General features: G+C 39.2%; 1 protein-coding gene across 4 annotated transcripts in view; it reads right to left on the reverse strand.

Annotated features, from left to right (window-relative positions):
• Positions 1 to 19,823, reverse strand: part of LOC143903892 (kinesin-like protein KIF13A) — a 35,829-nt gene that overhangs the window by 12,363 nt on the left and 3,643 nt on the right. For 2 of the 4 annotated variants that reach the window (XM_077417927.1, XM_077417926.1), the window contains exons 2-20: positions 18,345 to 18,432; positions 10,557 to 10,720; positions 8,802 to 9,070; positions 8,447 to 8,694; positions 8,249 to 8,366; positions 7,945 to 8,157; positions 7,579 to 7,836; positions 7,235 to 7,484; positions 6,993 to 7,135; positions 6,565 to 6,912; positions 6,076 to 6,252; positions 5,474 to 5,999; positions 5,133 to 5,357; positions 4,026 to 4,292; positions 3,731 to 3,913; positions 3,451 to 3,642; positions 3,091 to 3,384; positions 2,870 to 3,012; positions 2,327 to 2,492 (exon numbers count right to left, since the gene is read on the reverse strand). In XM_077417927.1, coding sequence (XP_077274053.1) covers positions 2,327 to 2,492; positions 2,870 to 3,012; positions 3,091 to 3,384; positions 3,451 to 3,642; positions 3,731 to 3,913; positions 4,026 to 4,292; positions 5,133 to 5,357; positions 5,474 to 5,999; positions 6,076 to 6,252; positions 6,565 to 6,912; positions 6,993 to 7,135; positions 7,235 to 7,484; positions 7,579 to 7,836; positions 7,945 to 8,157; positions 8,249 to 8,366; positions 8,447 to 8,694; positions 8,802 to 9,070; positions 10,557 to 10,720; positions 18,345 to 18,432 — 4,272 coding nt within the window. Of the gene's footprint in view, positions 1 to 486; positions 505 to 2,326; positions 2,493 to 2,869; positions 3,013 to 3,090; positions 3,385 to 3,450; positions 3,643 to 3,730; positions 3,914 to 4,025; positions 4,293 to 5,132; positions 5,358 to 5,473; positions 6,000 to 6,075; positions 6,253 to 6,564; positions 6,913 to 6,992; positions 7,136 to 7,234; positions 7,485 to 7,578; positions 7,837 to 7,944; positions 8,158 to 8,248; positions 8,367 to 8,446; positions 8,695 to 8,801; positions 9,071 to 10,556; positions 10,721 to 18,344; positions 18,433 to 19,823 lie in introns of all 4 variants that reach the window. The other 2 variants (XM_077417925.1, XM_077417924.1) reach the window with 2 other exon arrangements.

Genomic DNA, 19,823 nt, shown 5'->3' on the forward strand with positions numbered 1-19,823 from the left:
GTTAATCGTGAACAATATATATCAAATAGTTACATAAAATAAGATAAATAAGAGAAGTAAACAGTTCAAAACAAACTTGCTAATATGCTAGGCACACAAGAAATGCATTCTATATGCATGCGCAAACTAAACAAATGTACTGAAATATAACGTTCACGTAATAAAATTGCATTCGATTTAAATAAAAAAAGATGAGCAGATTCTAAATCTTCTCGACATGGCGACGCTAAAACTTCTTCTGAGCCAACTGAACCAACTGATTTGTGAATAAATGACGCTTACGAGAGAACATATATTAATTGTCAAAACGCATTCCCGTTCTGTCAACATTACTATCGCGCGCGCGGATAACGTCTCTGATGTACTAACGATAAGGCAAACTTCGAAACAAAAAGACAAACAGACTCAACCACTCACGAGACATATGTACTAATTGTCATTGCCTGTGTGGCATCAATTAAATATCAAATCAAGACTCCATTTTACCTGAGTTCAGAATGGAGCCTTGCGTGGGCCGAAATAGTTGTAGAAGTAGTAGACGTAGTGTTAAACAAAGGAATAGATTAGTTGCATACATTAATCAGTCGATATTCATTAATTTTGTTGTAGGGTTCGTTATTTAAAAAGTTGGTTAGTGTTTGATTTTGTTGTAATAATTGGTAGAGCGCACTTAAATGTAGCTGCTAACACTAAGGAAAATCTGAGAAAGTAGATTTTACCATGCTCAACTCTCTTCGTTATCAAGTGATAACAAAGTTGAAATTATTTAGATCGATACGATCTAATCTCTATTAGCGGGGAACACGTTTGTGGTAAAATTGTTATTAGATTGAATCGTCAAGTTGAACATAGCTTGGTGACGTAACAATATGACAGAGAAAAGCTCTGGAATTGTAATAATATAAGATTCCACAATGTGTAGTATAAGTATATTATAATTACTAATAAAGAAATTGAAATTTCAAATTATTCTCAAAAATGATGAGATTGTCAATTATATCTTGTTAGATGATGGGAACGGTACCCTTTCCTAGTGTCATTAATCTTTCATATACTTTCGGCACAATTCATTTGTATGCGTTTTGTAAAGTTTCACAACTCGATACTGTCGATACTTTACAATCAATCAGCCAAGACAACAGAAATCGTAGACACATATAAAGGGTACATACTAGTGATGGATGGTATGAATTTCAATTAAAAAGACAGATGGACAGGGCGCATTTTTATTATCCAAAATCAACAGGTTCTATACCAAACGGAGAGTAACGGCGGAGCTTGGGACGATCAAAACTAGGGTGGAATGTAAAGTGATCGTCATAGCCAAAGTGAAATATCGAAAACACTGCATAAGCCACATTTCAGAAACAAAATGTTGATTTTTCATTGAATAAATCTCGATGAAGCAGATTAAAGCGGTGGAGAAAAAGTGGTTAGTGGCTCTAATTTAAATAAAAACTTAATCTAAAGACTAAAGTCCCTAAACACGATGCTATTAAATTTAATAATAAAGCCATTAATTTAAGAATTTAATGGTGATTTAAGCGAACTAAATTTTGCATTCAATATACGACGAGTTTGCATATAAAATAGTCGAAATCCAAAATAAAATTTGGTAAAAACCTATCGATTTTCTATCAGGCGTAGACCATTTCTAAATCCAGCAGAGATTAATTTCACAAAAATCACTTTTCTTCGAAATATTTCTCGTATTATATTAAATGTAGCATAAAATTTTTGAAAACATATCTCATGCTTGACGTGAAATGGATTAATATAATATGAATGATTATGAATGATTGCATGAATGAATGTATGTCTATATGAATGAAGGGAGTTTGTGTGTCACGCTACTTGTATGACTTTTTTACTTTCTATGATTTCATAATCTTGTTTTACGAGAGTAACATTTTACAAATTACGAAAAAACATTTCATATTTCCCCGCTTGACCATAACAGCACAAGTCTAATAATACAAAAAAATGGTGTGTGTGTGTGTGTGTGTGTGTGTGCGTGTGTGTGTGTGATGTGTGTGTTGTGTGTGTTTTGTGTGTTGTGTGTGTAAGTGTGTGTGTGTGTGTGTGTGTGTGTGTGTGTGTGTGTGTGTGTGTGTGTGTGTGTGTGTGTGTGTGTGTGTGTGTGTGTGTGTGTGTGTGTGTGTGTGTGTGTGTGTGTGTGTGTGTGTGTGCGTGTGTGTGTGTGATGTGTGTGTGTATGTATGCACACATACATATACACACACAAAATTAAGAAATCATGGAATATATGAATAACTATAAATGTTATTTGCACATTAATATTTTGAATAGAGAAGAATGTGCTTACCGATTCCAAATGGCTTTGGTGGTGCAGATATAAAGTTTTCGTCATTTCTTGTATGACCTGTGGATGCACGTCGCGGATGCGGAAGACCATTTTCCATATTAAGATCTGTCACACTCTCCGACCGAGTAACATTCAACGAATCCGTTGACATATCGAATCTCATAATCTGTAAAAAGGAATGGTGATTTAAGCAAACTAAATATTGCATTCAATATACGACAAGTTTGCATATAAAATAGTTAAATCTATCCAAGGAACTCTTTCTATTTGAAAAATCTCGGATACATTTAATCGAATAAAAGATATATTAAAAATTATATGCGTAACAATGGAGAAGGAAAAAAAAACTTTTTCAAATTGAAACAAGACTTCGAATAAAGTTTCGATAAAGGAATTACTTGATATTCCGGTAATGTAGAAAAAGAAGACTTTCACAGACGCAATAATATTAATACGATACAAAATTCGTACAGAAAAACAAGTTATATATAAAATTAATTGAAAAGTACTTTTCTGACCAAAATGCCGAGGGGATAGTAGTACCTGAGAAAAGTTCGGAACACTGCAAGTCTTACGCATCAGTGGTTGTCCTCGTGCTTGTAACAATTCTTTTATAGCGACGCTTTGTCGTAATCGATCCAATGTTAATATACTTTCGACAGCGGATACCCCGCGAGTATATTTTTCTATGGGGATAATACAAAAGATTAATACGATATGATGCACTTTTGCGCGACAATCGCGAATTTTAATTAATAATTTACCTATATAAGTTTCTCCGTCGCATAAACTATTATCTTCCCCGCTGGCAGCAATTTGCGCCAAGCTCTCGCGATCTTCCAGCTCTTCGCTTGCCTTTGGTATGTTCGATACTACCTCGTAAGTGACGCCGGTTTGCGTCAAGCAGTCAGTTCGAACGATTCTCTTGAAAATTCTATCTGTGATGCTCTGCCTCTTGTATATGTTTAAAGCTAATCTTTTACGCAGCACAAGATCCATTGGTGCTGGATGCGACAAGCGAACGGTAGTCTTCAAGATTAGAAAGACTCTTTCATTCGCTAAAAACAAAGACGGCGCACGTTACAAATAGATTTGCTACTGGGTAAAATGTAAAGAATAATTACCATCGGTCACTCTATTGAGATGTACGTTGTCGTGTATACTAGAATCCCAAGCGGCGATGGCACATACGTCTTTTTCTAGATGTCGAATAATGGGCAGATTATAGAATTTGTTTCCATGTTCCTTAGGTAGGATCGAGTTCAATCCTGTCACCGATACTTCTTCTCCCGACTGATGCGTTGAGAGATCATCGGCTGTATAATATTTAGTCAAAGTAAACGCATTAATAAGTCAAATAAAATGCACATTGATAACATACTGAAAATATTTTTTTTACAGTACCATTGAGATCAAGAAATAATACGGGAATATGCGGCTCCATTCCTGCAGGAGGAGTCCAGTCGGCAGGAGCACCGGGAATACCTGAACCCGCCGCGGGAACCAGAACGGCGTTCCGTTCCTCCGTGAGACTGACCCACTGATCCACGAGACTTTGTTCTCGCTCCATGTCTTGTTCCGTTTTGTCTATAAAGATGAGCAAACGGATGTAGGAGAGTACAAAAAAGACAAAGTGACAACAATTGTTAAATAGAACATTAATAGATCTTTCGTCGCTGAGACAATTTCGTTACGTTACCTTGTTTATTGATGAGTTTCTGAATTTGTTGATCAAGGTATTGCCGTCTTCTCATTAGAGCATCACTCCACTTGTCTCTCAATATACTCAAGTCCTCATCTTGATAACTATCTAATGGAATTTGCAATCGGTTTCGTACTGATACACTCCCAACGGCTATATTTAATATCGATTGACAGATGATCGGTAAGGTTCCGGAATTTTGTACTGGTTTTACTCGAACTTGTATGCGACGTTGTTGGCCTTGCCGAAGTTGATAAATACCACCTAAAACAAAAAGAAAGAAAAAGGTGCCGATTATTTTAGTGAAGTCCATACGCCAGGTCGATTGAGCATTTTTATCGAGGTTGATGGCTCAAGTTAATGTTTTTTTTATGTTTTTTGAGTCGTAGAACAATAATCTGTAAATAGTTTTTTCGTAAGTCAATGCAATAAAAAGTTATTAACAATTTATTTGCTTAAATTGCCCTAGCGATCAAACTATACATCTTATAAAAAAATGAACTAGACAAAATTTGTTCCTCTTTTCGTGACGAACAAAACTGGCGTTTGAATTTTTCCAAAATCTTGATTATTGACGAAAATATGTCAATTTTTAGGTAATTACTGCCTACGCGTCGCGGAGTCCCTAGGCGTGCGCGCTCGCGCTCAATTGTATCGTTGAAACAATTGAAACTCTGAACTTGTCTTGTGGTACAATTGAGCGCGAGCGCGCACGCCTAAGGTACTCCGCGACGCGTAGGCAGTAATTACCTAAAAATTGACATACTTTCGTCAATAATCAAGATTTTGGAAAAATTCAAACGCCATTTTGTTCGTCGTAAAAAGAGGAACACATTTTCTCTAGTTCGTTTTTTTATAAGATGTATAGTTCGATCGCTAGAGCAATTTAAACACATAAATTGTTAATAACTTTTTATTGCATCGACTTACGAAAAAACTATTTACAGATTCTTGTTCTACGATCCAAAAAAACATAAAAAAAACATTAACTTGAGCCATCAACCTCGATAAAAATGCTCAATCAACCTGGCGTATAGACTATTTAAAAGTAGATTAAACGCGTGATGTTTTTTCGAAAAACAAGTGTATTGCAATCATTCTCACCTGTGCACGTGTCTTGCTTCACTACAGCTTCAACAGGCGAATATTCTCCCTGCTCATTGAGCTCTTGTATCTCTACCCATAATTCAATTTTTCGCGTTAACTCGGACCATCGGTCAGCGAGCGATCTAGCTTTTGCCAATTGTTGCTGTTCCACTTCCCAACCAGGTTTACTACGTGAGAAACCTGCGCTGCGATGGCCCCATACTTCTATACTCAATGCCCCTTCTAGTAAGTGAGAAAACACAATAAGCAAATGTGAATAATATAATAACACAAGAGATACCGTATCACTACTCGCGTTAAAAAAAAAACGCAAGGATAAAAGCGCAATAAATTCCTACCACCGGCATGTTCCATAAACTCCTCCGTAATAGGTATGGTAAAATCTCTTGTATCATCAAACTTAAATGCCAAGGAATCCCTCTGTCCAATGATGCAATTCGCGTTGGATAGCTCCGCGTTCACCATAGGCGGAACCACTATCGGTTCTGGGTGATTCCAAAACATGTATTGACAAAACACAAAATGACTTAACGAGAGTGGTAATCCGGTAGCTTGCTTTATCGTTACACGACAGGTAATGTGGCTAGATCCTCCGGAATAATCCTCCGTTTCGGAGGACGTCGAGTCTGCGGAAGACTCCGAAGCAGCCTCGCAAATCCGATCTTGAGGAAATTGCCCGGATATGCGACTTATTTCGACCTGCAATCGGCCAGCGACTTCTCCTTGCTGACTAATAATCGGAGTGTGATAATCTAATCGTACATCGTGGAATAACACTTCTAAGAAAATATTTGCAACTCCGATAAGATTGTGATTCTCTTGGGATTCGTAAAACGGATCTAGTGTTTTTCCTGGTATTTCGTCCTGTAAGAAAATAATTTTGTAAGAAAGTAATTTCGCTGTTAAAAGGAAAAATATTTGAAAGATATAAAATATATACCCTAATCGCAGGTAATCGTTGACAATTGTGAGGATCTTTTCTTTCCTCGTACATGTCTCGCATATCGACTAATTTGTTTTCTAGCTTTTCCATGGACCAAACTTGACTTCCCATATTTGTCCTCTTCACTAAAATTGCGGGCTCACTGACAAACGCGCCTCGCTGAAAGAATACACTCTACATAACGAAGAGTGTGAAGAAATAAAAAAAAAAAAACAAATTAACAAAAAATAAAAAGTAAAACATAAAAGAGAAAAAAAATTTAGGACAAATATATATAATGTACCATTAATATTAATTATAAAAATGCGGACATAAGTAAATGAATAAAAAGGCGAGAAACTTATACGTATAATAAATGACTAATTAAACATTAAAACAATTATTACAAATCAGGTAGATTTTTGTAAATCGACAAACTTAAAAATTCTACATAAAACATGACAAAGGCATGATGTTGAAACAGTACACAATCCTTCATTATTTTACCTTCCTGTTCGGACTTAGATTATTCGGAGGAATTTGCAAGGTGACGCTAAATTTCGTCTGTTTGCCCATCTCCTCAGCTAGAACATTAGCTTCTTGTACCAATGCATTAGCCTTTAGGATATCCGTCTTCAATTGACCTAAACTGCGCTTGAACATCTCGTCTCGTTCCTGAGCCCATTTTTCAACTCGCATTTGCGTCGTTGGTGTGCAAGCCGGGAGCTTTCCACTTTGGCTACCTCTCAGAGGATCGTAAGGTACGTAAGGTGAATACGGCGTAGAGGGAGATAGTATATTGCGTAATTGTTGAAATTGTCGTTCATACTCCTGCCTCTGCTTCTCGAGCGCAACCTTTGAAACATGTGCGTAATTAGTGATTGCGAAAGTATTATTACGAAAATGTAAAAATTAAAGCGATGCAAGACGTATACCTGCTTATCCTCTTCGTGCTGTTTCTCCAGTCTCGCTATAGCTCTCTGAATCGGATCGTTCGAAAGTTCGTTAAGCATTAGCTCTTCTCTTGCAAAGTTGTAGTCAATGTTTTGTGCGGGAGTTTGCGGTTCGCTGTTGATTGCTGCAGACAGCGCAACGATATAGGCGTATGTTACTCTCAATTACTTTGCGAAATTAATAGGTTTTATTTTGAAATCAATATAATCAAATCAAGTCGTACCTGTAGCACTTCTTGGACAGTTGACTCTGAAGAAATGATGATTTCCCCAAACGATTCTATCACCATGCTGTAGTAGAGTCTTGTTTACAACTTGCGTACCATTGACAAAACATCGAGCACCATTTAACGGTATCATGTACAGGCCTGATTCTTCTATCGTGATAACGCAGTGCTCCGGCAGAATACCCAAGCCGTGCAATTGAATATCCTGTTCCCTCTTGGCTGAACGGCCGCCTACAAGGGTTCTTTCCTGAAACACAGAGATATGCGACAGAGACAGGTGATGCGATTGAGACATGGCCTTGTACCTCCGGAGAGACACGGCCTACGTATATAGGGCGTACCTTGAGGTAATAAACCAATAATTCGTTCAAGCTTGGATCATCGTTCAAATTAACCAGATAGTATTTGCTCTTCTCTACTTGAATACCAGACGCTTGTACGCTTATTCCCATTTTTTCCAGAGCCTGCTGCCTCTCGTGTTGCAGTCTCTCGGTTTTCACCAGCTTCTCTTCCCACGTCTGTGACATTTCCTTCATTAATCGTTCCGATTCCGATAGTTTTTCCGTGATGTCTGTGCGTTGTTGGCCGACAATCGATCCCTGAGCATAATCGAAATCGATCATCGTAGCGTTATCGCGCGATCAATTTAACACGAGTAGCTATAGGCTCGTACTAGATAGGTAACGCAATGAGGAAGATTCTCTTACTGTGGCATGTAACAACATTTCCTTCAAGGTTTCAACCTCTTGTCTGAGTTCGCGAATAATTCTAGCATTCGGATCCTCGTTAACTACAGCATGATTGACTATCCTCTTTGCTCTGTCAGCATACCGGAGAGTCGACAGTGTTTCCTCGTAATTGTCGGCAGCCGGTGATATTGTGGCTACCATGACAGTTTTGCTATTGCCACCAAGATTATCCTAAAAGTTTCGACCGAAGGATATTTGATCGATAATCGACACGAGAGGATAACTTAAAGCACCCTGTCGTGAAACGTGAAAGCTAATGTACCTTCAAGAGCCACGTGAGAACAGAATCTCTGTAGGGGACAAAATTGTCCTTCTTCTTGTTGCTGCCGGAATTTTGATCCGCCAACTTTGAAATGACTAGACCCAACGTCGTTAAAGACCTATAAATCAACGCTTATTACGCGTTTCTCAGGTTTAAGCTAACGTATGACAATTTCTACGAGTCTTAAAAGGTATTTACTTGTTAATATTGCTTCCTTCTTTAAGTCTATCACCCACTGCTCCGGTTTTCACAGCCCTTTCGCTCCCAGCTAAATCCACCAAACTCATTCGCGAGACCTTTTCCCCGCTGACTCCGCTCTTCGAATCCGTTAGAGTCTGCGTGAGAATCACCGAGAATACGGCATGCGAACGGGAGCTCTCGGAATTCATATTTGTCGCCGCGACTGTTCGCGATTTGTTGCCCTCCGCCATGAGGTTGTCGATCTCCTAGAGTTGAACGTTTCGTCAATAAATATGGATCGTTCGGACGTGGCTCGCATTTTTGCACAGATATGGAAATTGTTGATAGCAAGAGAAAGGAGGGGCGCGGTCACCTGAAAAGAAGTAACCGCCAGTTGGCTCAGCCCGTCCACGTAGGGCCCCAAGACATTGTGCTCTCGGACTTTGAGCGATTGCTTGTTTGGTTTCGGATCCAGGAGATCGTGCACTTTTTCATTATAGATCTCCATATACGAGACCTCGACCTTGTACGTGAGCTCGGAACTTTGTTGCTTCGCTATCATGTCAAAGAGATTGTCGCACAACCGTGGTATTATCCCTTTGTAGTCGCCACTGCCCATCATCGTGTAAGATTTTCCGGAGCCTATAAGGGCAAGCCACGCATGCGAAAGACGACGTTAAATCCTGCATGCCACTTCAAATGATTTTAAATTTAAGTATTTACAATATTTATCCGTTAAAAAATGAATCTTTGAACTTTATCCGGATGATATTTGAAGAATTGTGCGCGGGCGTGTGGGTGTCCGCGTCGCGTCAAAAACTCATAGATAGTACACATAGAACTTTCTATATACTTTCTCCCTTTTCTCGCAGTTTTCTTTTTGCTAATATTCTATAAACACGCATGATATTGGCAATGCGCATATACGCGTTTACGTTTTATCGTAAAAAACAAATGTGTTTAGTGAGACGTTCCTCCGAAGTTTGACCAAGCATTTTAGGTGGTTTGATATAAGTAAATTGATCCATCATACAAACGCGCGAAAGAAAAATTGAAATAAACAACGGATTAGATCTGATCGATTAGATATCTCTCACAACGGTGCTCGTGAGAAGCGCGAAGGTGAATTAAAAAAAAAAATGCGCGATCTCTCATCTCTTTGCACCGTTTCGTCCTCTTCGTCTAGTGTACGCTTGTATCATACGTATCATATGTAGATATGTATCATATATACAGTACCCTCCATAAGTTTGGAAAGACTCTATAACAGATGCCGTTTGTGCGACTATTTATCTGTAAATACTCGCACGGCAGCGATCTGCGCAGATTTTTGGTATGAATATATCGTAAGACGTTCAAATGATGATATACATTTCCACCTGGGACACTTGCAACACTTATACGTGCCGAAAATATGTCGGATGATCATTTCGCGACACCGAAGTGCTCGGAGTTGAATTTGTTGAACAGCGAATCACAAGTCACAGGTGCACCTTTCGGAAGTTCTCCAGCAAGAATGGAAACGTATCCCGACTGAACTCCAAAAGTTGATCCACCGTATGCCGAGAATATGCAAGGCAGTCATTAAGGCAAAAGGTGTGGTTACTTTGAGAAATATATTTAATGGAATTTCTTTATTTTTTAAAAGCCTGTCAGATAACGTATGTATGTATGTATGTACCTTTATTTTAGTTTTCTTTAGTTAAACACTTACAAAGCAAAATATATTGATTTTATTACGTACTATTTCCTGTATATTGCATTTTATAGAGTGTTTCCAAACTTATGGAGGGTACTGTAGGCGCGGAGAATTTATTGTTGTCCGTGGTGTCTTGTTCTGCTTCGCGTGCGTGTGTGGGTCAATGTCTTGCCCCGCAGAAAATCAAGCGTACAGTCGCTTCGCGGTGACGAGCGAACCGATTAATCGCGTTATTTGCCACGTTACACATCCGTTGATGTTCCGCTCATTAACTATCGCATCCTTTCTAACACACGTTAACGTCTCAGGCGTCTCCCCACGCGGATTTAAAAATCTGAATTGTATTAATTGTCCGTACCACGGACAATAGCTATAAACGAAATTAATCAACAGTTACAAAGTGTGTAACTGTTGCAATTGACGTCATACCGGTTTGTCCATAGGCGAATATGCAGGCGTTGTAACCCTGAAACGCATTGTCCAATATATCACGACCCAGGGCGTCGAAAACGATATCTTGACTCGCAAAATTGTCCGCTCCAGGATCCAGGGAATAAAAGCAGTGATCGAAAGCGAAAGTCTTCGGCTTGTTCCTACAACATCGATAGAAAATAATGATCGTATATGTAATTGTATGCATGTACGTAGAATCGATAAGGATGCCATGAATCACAATAGGTTACAAGTCGAAATCGTACGCGTCTGTGTGTCGGGAATACGTCACGTGGAATACGTTACTGTTTATCAATCTCAACAGTTCTCTCGTCTCGAAAAATCTCATCATAGACATAGCAGTACTGTCCTGGTGTCCGATTCTCGGCTACATTTCGATTTGAGTTGACTAATAGCGAAATCTCGAAAAAGGAAAGAAAACGTAACAGCATTTCTTGTCGATCTTGTGATACGTGTAAGTGGTAAATTATCGAAAAATATGACAAAAATATATACATCTAGAATCTAGAATCTAAATATTTGCAAAAATACACGACCGGTCACATTATATATTATACACTTCGTAATATTAGGTATATTGTTTATTCTGTTGCAACTGCGAGACTGCGAGACTGCGACTGGCAGCAAAGACTGCGAAAGAGCCGCTCGTTGTACTAACAACACGTTACTAACAATACCAATCTAATCCATTGCTGCACGCGCCTACTCGTCGCGTGAGACTCATTATCCGTTCTTACATAACGAAAACGAAGAGATAGCGATCATTTTGATCCTCGAAGTCGATTGGATCCTCGCATCTTATTCGACTGTCGGTTTTGCCCGTAGCCGTGCGGACAGAGTGTTAAGTACAGGGAAACGTTTTACCTTCTACTTGGTGTACCGAGAGACGCGATACGTCCTGCCGGTACTAACAATAAAACGCCGCGGAAAGCGTGCGGAATCGCAGATCGCAGCCAGTTACGTGCCTTGGAAAAAATGTCAAAAGGCAATACAATCAGAGTCACGAGTACCTTGGCGCGCAGCGTGCGCGCACGCGAGCCCTAGTAGTCAAGTCAAAGACTTTGACTTTCATCGATCGTATTTAGCTCCATTTTCACTCAACGGCGATCGATAGATGACGATATTCCGTCTCTTCTATATACGCAGCGCTCGAGTACCGCGGGTAAAGTATAGTAGGGCGAGGGTATATCCGCATGGCATAATACTCGGGTTATCACACGTTCCCGAACAATGCAAAACCAAGGGCAAACGCGCCATTGCGCCATTGTCAGTGAAACAATGTGAAAATAATGCCTCCAATGTTCCATATATTTGATTGCGTCCCACGCGATCGATCGTTACCCTTGGTTAGTTCTTATCAAACTGAGATACGCGTGAAAACCATCATAGGTGAACGATATAAATCAGATTTCACGTTCGGAATTAATTAAACTATGTTTTATATCGAACGCTCGATCTGTAGAAATCTCGAAAGTCTTTTCTACTGCGCGTACGCAGGTGATTCTAAGAATCTAAGAAATTGAATGAAAGTTGTCTAAAGGATTGCCTATACGATCGATTGTCGAAAGGTAAGATATTTGCGTTATATCTCGCAAGATACACTTTTAATTTTCAACACGGTACGACGCCGACGCTTGATCTCTTTCTCGTTTCAATGTCACACGGCGTTCATCATCTTTTTATTTGTACTTCCGTATTACGTATATATATATCGACGTGGCATTAACGTTCGCTTCTCGTAATCGGCATCTCTTTTCGCGCGAGTAAAGCCCATTCTACAATAGCCGTAAAGTATGCATTAAGACGTAAGCAGTAAGCTATTGACTAATGGGATTTTTACAATCCAAGAATGATCGGCTGTAGTTGGTCAATTTTTACTGCTTACGTCTTAAAACATACTTTTACGGCTATTGTAGAATGGGCTTAACGTAGCCATGAAATTAAAAAAGCAAAAACAAACTCAGCGCGAAAAGAGAGAATAAAAATGATGAAAGATGCGCGAAGGAAGATCTCGATGGGGCTTCTATCCTCTTTGTGAAAGAAAAAGACTCGTGCCGTCCTTTGTTAGCGAATTCAACCGCTCATCATTATACCCACCGCGAATTTCCTCGGTGCTCAAGCCGTACAATTAGTCGGCCGGGATGGGGACGCATTCAGCGTCAAGATATTCGGCCGTTTTCCAAGCTGAAAGACTTTCTCGACTTTACGAACCCAGAGAGAAACGAAAATAACTCGGTCTAACCGCGCGCCGCGCGCCGCGCGGTAGAATTCGCCCAAACGCTTGGTATTCTCGAAACTGCATTTGCAACTCATGCAATGTCAGACCAAGCAGTATCGACACGCGGTCCGATACAATTAAAGTTGCAACAGTATCCTAGGACGTCCTAGGTCCTAGGTATATGTTGCATCGATTTGCACCGGACAATGGCTTTTATCCAATTGATTCATGTATGTACCTATATACGGACGTTTCCAATGTGCGATTCGTATTCGTATAATCATTTTGTTTCGTGGGGAATGCCTACGTCGCGTCGAGGTAAATCGATTTCAATTATGTCGATATACGATGTATGTACGGTACCGACTACCGGCTATCGACAAAAGCCGTAATCGTAATCGTAATCGTACTAGCAAAGCCTTGTAAAACTGGACGAGGACGTATCCTCTTTTTGCTTTGTCGCATTCACTAAATGTATATGAAAGTAGATCGAGCGTGACCGATCCAATCCGACGAAAAGCTCGCACGACAATTTCCCATTTTTTGCTCGCTTCGCGATAATTAACGCGCATCCGCGAACACACCTGCGTGTGGACGACAACCCGTTGCGCAACACCAAGGTAACGCGCATACAGATTTCCTGACCTATATATTCCCACCGCAGCGCGACGAATCTTTACGGCCACTGGAAATCAAGCCTTAATTCCATTAGATATAAATTTTCAGAAAATTGCATTGACATTTATAAGCGCGATAAAAGCGTCTTCTGCACGTAAGGGCACGAGGGCTCGAAGCTCGAATGTATGTACAAGTCAACGATAAAAAGCTGGCTTTATCCTGATGTCACTTGAATATTTTTGCCATTATTTGCCGCAACGCAACGATGCGCTGCGCGACTCGCCTATAAGATATGTATGTGACGGACTGATGGACACGCTCGCGGATATGTGGTAATAGAATTTGAGAACCGAGCAAAATCAAGCGTCAAGTATGCGCGAAACTCGAATAATTATTCGGCGTACACGCGTATACACGCGTGCCGTTTCATCCGAACCGTCTATTGTCTATTATTACTCTTATATTGTTAGCGTTTAGCGTTTAGCGTAACGCAGGCTGGTCACGCATGAGATGCAGGGCGTGCATCGATCGTCGATCGTCGATCGTCGATATACAAGTTGATTTCTTCGAGAGAAAATAGAGAAAAGACAACGGAAGAAGAGTGCGTAACAAAGTGATCGTGATCATCGCGTAGTTTTCGAACAACTGTAGTGAAAAAACTGAGGATATCACACGTGATTGCGATATATGCGGGTTAATTGCTAATTGCGCGGTATTGTCTATTGAGGTGCTGTAAACGCGAATTACTTTGAAAATAGTTACGTTAAAATATATTTAAAAAAAAAGAGAGAGAGAGAGAGAGAGAAATTGGAAACTGTGCCGAGTATATAGAATATCATATATTACGACATATTAATAACGAGAGATGTCATTAATATATTGCTGATCCTGCGGTCCAAAGTTTACTTTTAATTCATAATCAATAAATCGATAACGAATTGCTATACTTGTTTCTCGTTTCAACGTTACTCATGCTGATTAAGAGGTACCATTTACACATCTGTATTTTTAATAAGCTCTATTAGGAAAACAAAGTGAGATATCGTCAAAAAATTAACAGAAAAAGAAAAAAAAAGATATAACGGATCCTGAACATTAATTGTCTCATTGTCTGCATGTATATGTGAGAATGTATGAATGTCATAAATAATTGAATCGGCATGTATATATATAGATTAATCGATTTATTACGCTACAACTACAGCAATAATTTGTATAATTTTCCGCGCTATTTTGTGTATGGTTGATATTCCTACAATATTAGAGCATAGAGTCTAATACATGCAGCTTCGATAACATTATAGTTGGAGCGTTCTTACCAGGCTATAATCCTATCCGCATATAAAAGCAGGTGTTTAATACGTTCCAAATGGATAGATACGCAAGGACGAAAGACGAGGCGAAGACCTTCGTGCGATAGTGATCCCATTGTTCATGCACATTGACGTTGGCGTAGAAATCTTTAATGTCGCTCAAATAACCCATTTATACAAGTGGGACGTCACGAATGTACGATGACCTCGTCATTCCGCACTTGATACTCTTGTATCGGTGATAGTAGATGTATCATTAATATAGAGAAGTTAATTGTGCGGGATCGAGGAAAAGGAGGAAAAGGAATGGAGACGAATGAGAACGCAATATGGGACAGGAAAAAGAAGAAAGTGTGATAGAGAAGCATGTCGGATAATATACTATTACTTTTCCAACTACCATACCGAGTAAAGCTTGCTCTATACTCTTCAAGATATATATCCATTTCTCGCAGTACTTGACACGCGTGTTAAGACCGCGAGGCAAAACTCGCTATATAGTCTTCTCTCGAATGCATGGCACCAGCCTGTCCTCGGCTCTCGAGATGGAGAGCCGAGGATCGATCGCGTCTCGTGCCTCCTATCTCTCTCGATATGTTAATGAGTCATTTCACGTCTGATTGTCGACCGATTGAAATGATTGGTATATCCGATACTCGGAAAGTAACGCGAGCACTTGTGCGAGCAAAACAGTGCGCTTTCTTTTCTCTTGAAATTTCCTTCCGTGTAAACTTTCTATAAATTTGTGAATCTGCTTTCGATACTTGGATCAAACTCGCGAAATTAATTTAATTTGATTTGATTTGATTTGATTTGATTTGATTTGATTTGATTTGATTTGACGAACACTTGCAATGAAAGGAAGAAGGTGTGTATGTAGAAACACAGATAGCAATAACGAATAGATAGAGAGAGATCCTAAAAAACAAAGAGGTTAACGATCATTATGAGCGAGAGCCATGCAAATGCAAGAGCATGCAAGATAGCTCAAGTGAGAAGAATCAAGACGGATGTAAAGCATCGAAAACCGATTCATCGGCACGAATCCACGGCACCCACGCGTATTTATCGCAGCCCGCAGGGACGTGCAGCTGTGTGACAAACGAATCGCAGACGCGTTTCACAGCGGTTTCGGCGATTCTCGAGGACACTTTACGGCTCCCGAGAGTCTCCCGCGAGAGTCTCGCGGAGCAATAAAAGCGACGTTATTGGTTTGGTATATGATACGGCCATTATCGCGCACATCCTAACGTACAATCGCGTATCACGCGTGACGAAATTTAAGGGCATAAAGAAGAAAGGGTATTGAATTGAGAAAGATATTGAATTGAATCCCGTAACTTTTGACGTAGAATGTAGATAACAAATACTTTTTTATCATTTTCTTTTTATCGTTCAGAAAATGACGATTCAGATTCACTAATGATTCAACCAACCAAATGACACACCCTCCTAAATCTAAGATATCTAAATAGACAAAAAGTTAATAATCAACAGGATGGGATTATTTATGTAAGATGGCCGAAAAAAAATAAATATCTGCAGTTATCGATGATTTTATAATTTGATAATATACACGTTATGATAACTAAAGGTAGGTAGTTGAAACGTAGATTGTAAGGAATAGGGAAATCGGGGGCGCGTGTTCGGTTCCACGGGAATCGTATACGTTCGTACGTCGATGTGAGAAACGAAGGAGAAGACAATCTCATCGCGTAAAAACCAACGCCGTTCTTTCATCCGTTGTAGGATGCAACGGATACGCAGGATGAAATACATTTGATTGTGAAAGTTTATCCCGTATTTAAGAATTTGTACGGATAACACGATGTATCCCCTTATCGCGAGATATTTATTTCAGAAATACCAATACATTATAACGTATAATTACGAATATTACGATATACGATACGATGCCCTTATCGCTGGTACATTTCGCGCGCGTACACTTTCTTTCATGTCGATAATTATACGGGAATTATAATTATACGAAATTAGTCACTCACGACGAATCGTTTCAATAAAACCTATATAGACGGTACTTCATTGCGTGCATTCTTGATGTGCGTGATGGCAACTCGATAATTTTCACATAAACCTAGGACACTCATAACTCGTAAAAAAAACCGTTGAACACAAGTGAATCTATTGCAATTAAATAAATAATTTGCCAAATGTACTCCATAGAAAATCAAAAGTATATTGAAAGATTTTTTTCAACACAGAGTCATGTATGTTCACACACACACACGTATGTTCTTTCCCCCACCCACTTTTCCCCTCTCCCTCTCTCTTTCTTTCCCTATCGCATAAACCCTGTGGCGTACCTAAACCGATAAATTTTTCATTCCTCATTGATGTTTCATTTCTATGCTTCCACATTTCAATCTGCGTGCAAAATTGACGCGATTGATACACATGTACAATGTACATTATGTGGAGGAATAGAATAGAATCTCATCGATATACGCGCGCAATTAGGATCAATAGGATCGTCCGTGTATAGGCGACATAGGCGTATAATATATACCTATCATCAGACGTAAGTATACGCCGCGACCTTTCATCGATTCAACCGCACGTGCGTAATTCGCGCATGTAACGCCGTTACATCTGCACCTGAAGCAGAGAAGGAATAAAAATCCGCGTATAGAGAATAAAAGCCGCGAGTTTTCCTTATATATAAGACGATATCGCTATCACACTATCGCTATCGCCATCGCGAGTCATCGCGTCATAAAAATAGCGTGACATTTCATCGATCGTGTAACATACTCGTAAAAACGTCGCGACTGTGCCAACACGAAACAACGCGAAAATAGATTTTTGCGAATTTCGATCGTTCGTTCAGCCATATCCTAATTAAGATAATACCATACTAAACAGACTGACCGACCGACGCAGGCCGCAGATTAATCCCCTGCATATATCGAATATGCATCACGCAACAGCGTATTATTGTATTATTATATCATTACAAATATGTCGTATACACTTTTCGCCTCAATGGGTACATTGAGATTCGAGTTTTACGACTTTTACGTATCGTGAAAATACCAAGGACGTGAAATAGTTGGATAAAAATATCTGGTAAGCAAACGAATGAAAGAACCGACGAAAGACACAGCGATTCGGATTTATTTTACTACGCGATGCCATTCTAACTGTAATATCGTATCCAATCGCCGCGCAGCGCAGCGCAGCGCCCAGGAGACGGACACTATTATCTACGAAACGCACGATAAGAACGCGTGCTTTAATTATCTGGCGCGAACACGCTTTCGATGTTAGATGTTATCAATTGGCGGCGTTAGCACTTTTGAAGCGAATCTTTTCCCGTCAAATATGTACTTTCTTTAAAATATAATTACTTATATACGCTATACGCTGCTCGTTCAATCGGATATATACGTATCGCTTCGACGTCCGCGGCGCTGTGCATCAGAGATAAAATGTCATGCAGAAATCAAAGTCTGGCGTAGACAATTTTGCGCTGCATTTTGTCGGGACAGATGGCGAGAGAATGCCCTATGCCCTATGCCCTGTGACAGACTACGGTGAGTCTGAAAACGTTATCGGAACAATTAGTAAGCGGAAAGATCAAAAATCGCTCACCGATCGATCTTGTCCATCGTGGTGGGATGATGCAAGATGGTTTGCTGCCCCGTCATCTCGACGACACATTGCGTACAGAGTTCCAGCTCTGTAACGAGAGAAAAAATATATGTATATATCAATCAATAAACGATTTAGGTCGCTGTTAACTGAAGAAAAATAACTTCCTTGCGTTATCTCTTTCCGTATACCCAGATTGTAATACCTTCGATCAAATTAACAAACGCGGTTTAAATATGAAGGGTACAAGGGAAAAACGATCAAATGTCCATCCGGAGTATAAAACGATTTCGAGAAAAACACATTTTTTTTTTTTTCAAGTTTTAAGACGTCAGATATTTTAGGAAGTTATTGAAAATTTTCTCAGCACGGCACATCTTTCGGCCTTATTTTTCTAACGAATTGTAACTATTCTTGATTAAAACAGATAAGAATTATTCAACGTTGAATAATTGTTTGAGAATATATCACAAGATAGCACGATCAGATAAATTTCGATAAAAAGTTTATTTTGATCTTCGTTTTTCCCCTGTTTTTACTCTTTACATACTTATTTCTTCATTCTTTCGACACTCGGAGTGCCAAGCTAATTAAACCGGATAAATATCTCACATGTTACCTTAATATATATTTTATTGCTTCGTTTAATGTCTCAATAAAATTTATATTATTTTTTTTTATATATATAATCATGTCTCTTAAATATTTAGTAAAATTATTCTTAATCGGGTAGATAAGATCCCCGACTCACAAATGGATGAGCGATGACGGGTCTTTGCGGAAATTTACGCGTCATATCCATGATCAGACATGGCTGACATGGCTGACTCAAAGTGTTAATCATTGGTAAAATATATATTCAGAACTGCACGAGAACTCATTTAAAATAATTAAAACTATTTAGAATCGATCGGCACCTCACCTTCGTTCTCACTTATATAAAGACGACTTCTTTTGAGCGTTTTAAAAATAATAAAAAAATTAAAAATAATAAAAAATATTTATCGTCATAACTCTTTCCATAGAAGAGTGCGTCACGTAGAAATCTTTGTAAATCTTTCAAAATCTACCAATGAACGTTACAAGAGAATTCTCGTGAGACAGAGTGCGCTCGCACGTGGCGTCTCAGTTTGTCCGGAGGTATTTTTGGTGCTTTATCAATAGTTTTAGTCATCTAAAACTATTAAAAATAAACCCAGCGCTCTCGATACTTGATGAATTTCCAAAATGAGTATCCACACGTTGCTTAACGCACATTGTTAAAAAATTATTAAAAAATTTGATCGACGTAATCAAGGTTTTATTAAACGCGACCACACAGCTGGGATTTGCGCAACTTTTAATCAACTCATAAGTCTCATAACTGTAGAACGTGTCGTAACGCATTCGTAACGATACCCATCGCAATGAAACGATCGCTCAACAGTTTACCAAGTTATTATAAATTATATAAATATAGAAAGAGTTATGACGATAAAT

Source organism: Temnothorax americanus, unplaced genomic scaffold (genome assembly GCF_048541705.1).
Source record: "Temnothorax americanus isolate GAGA-0224 unplaced genomic scaffold, ASM4854170v1 Scaffold5, whole genome shotgun sequence".
Lineage (NCBI taxonomy): Eukaryota > Metazoa > Arthropoda > Insecta > Hymenoptera > Formicidae > Temnothorax > Temnothorax americanus.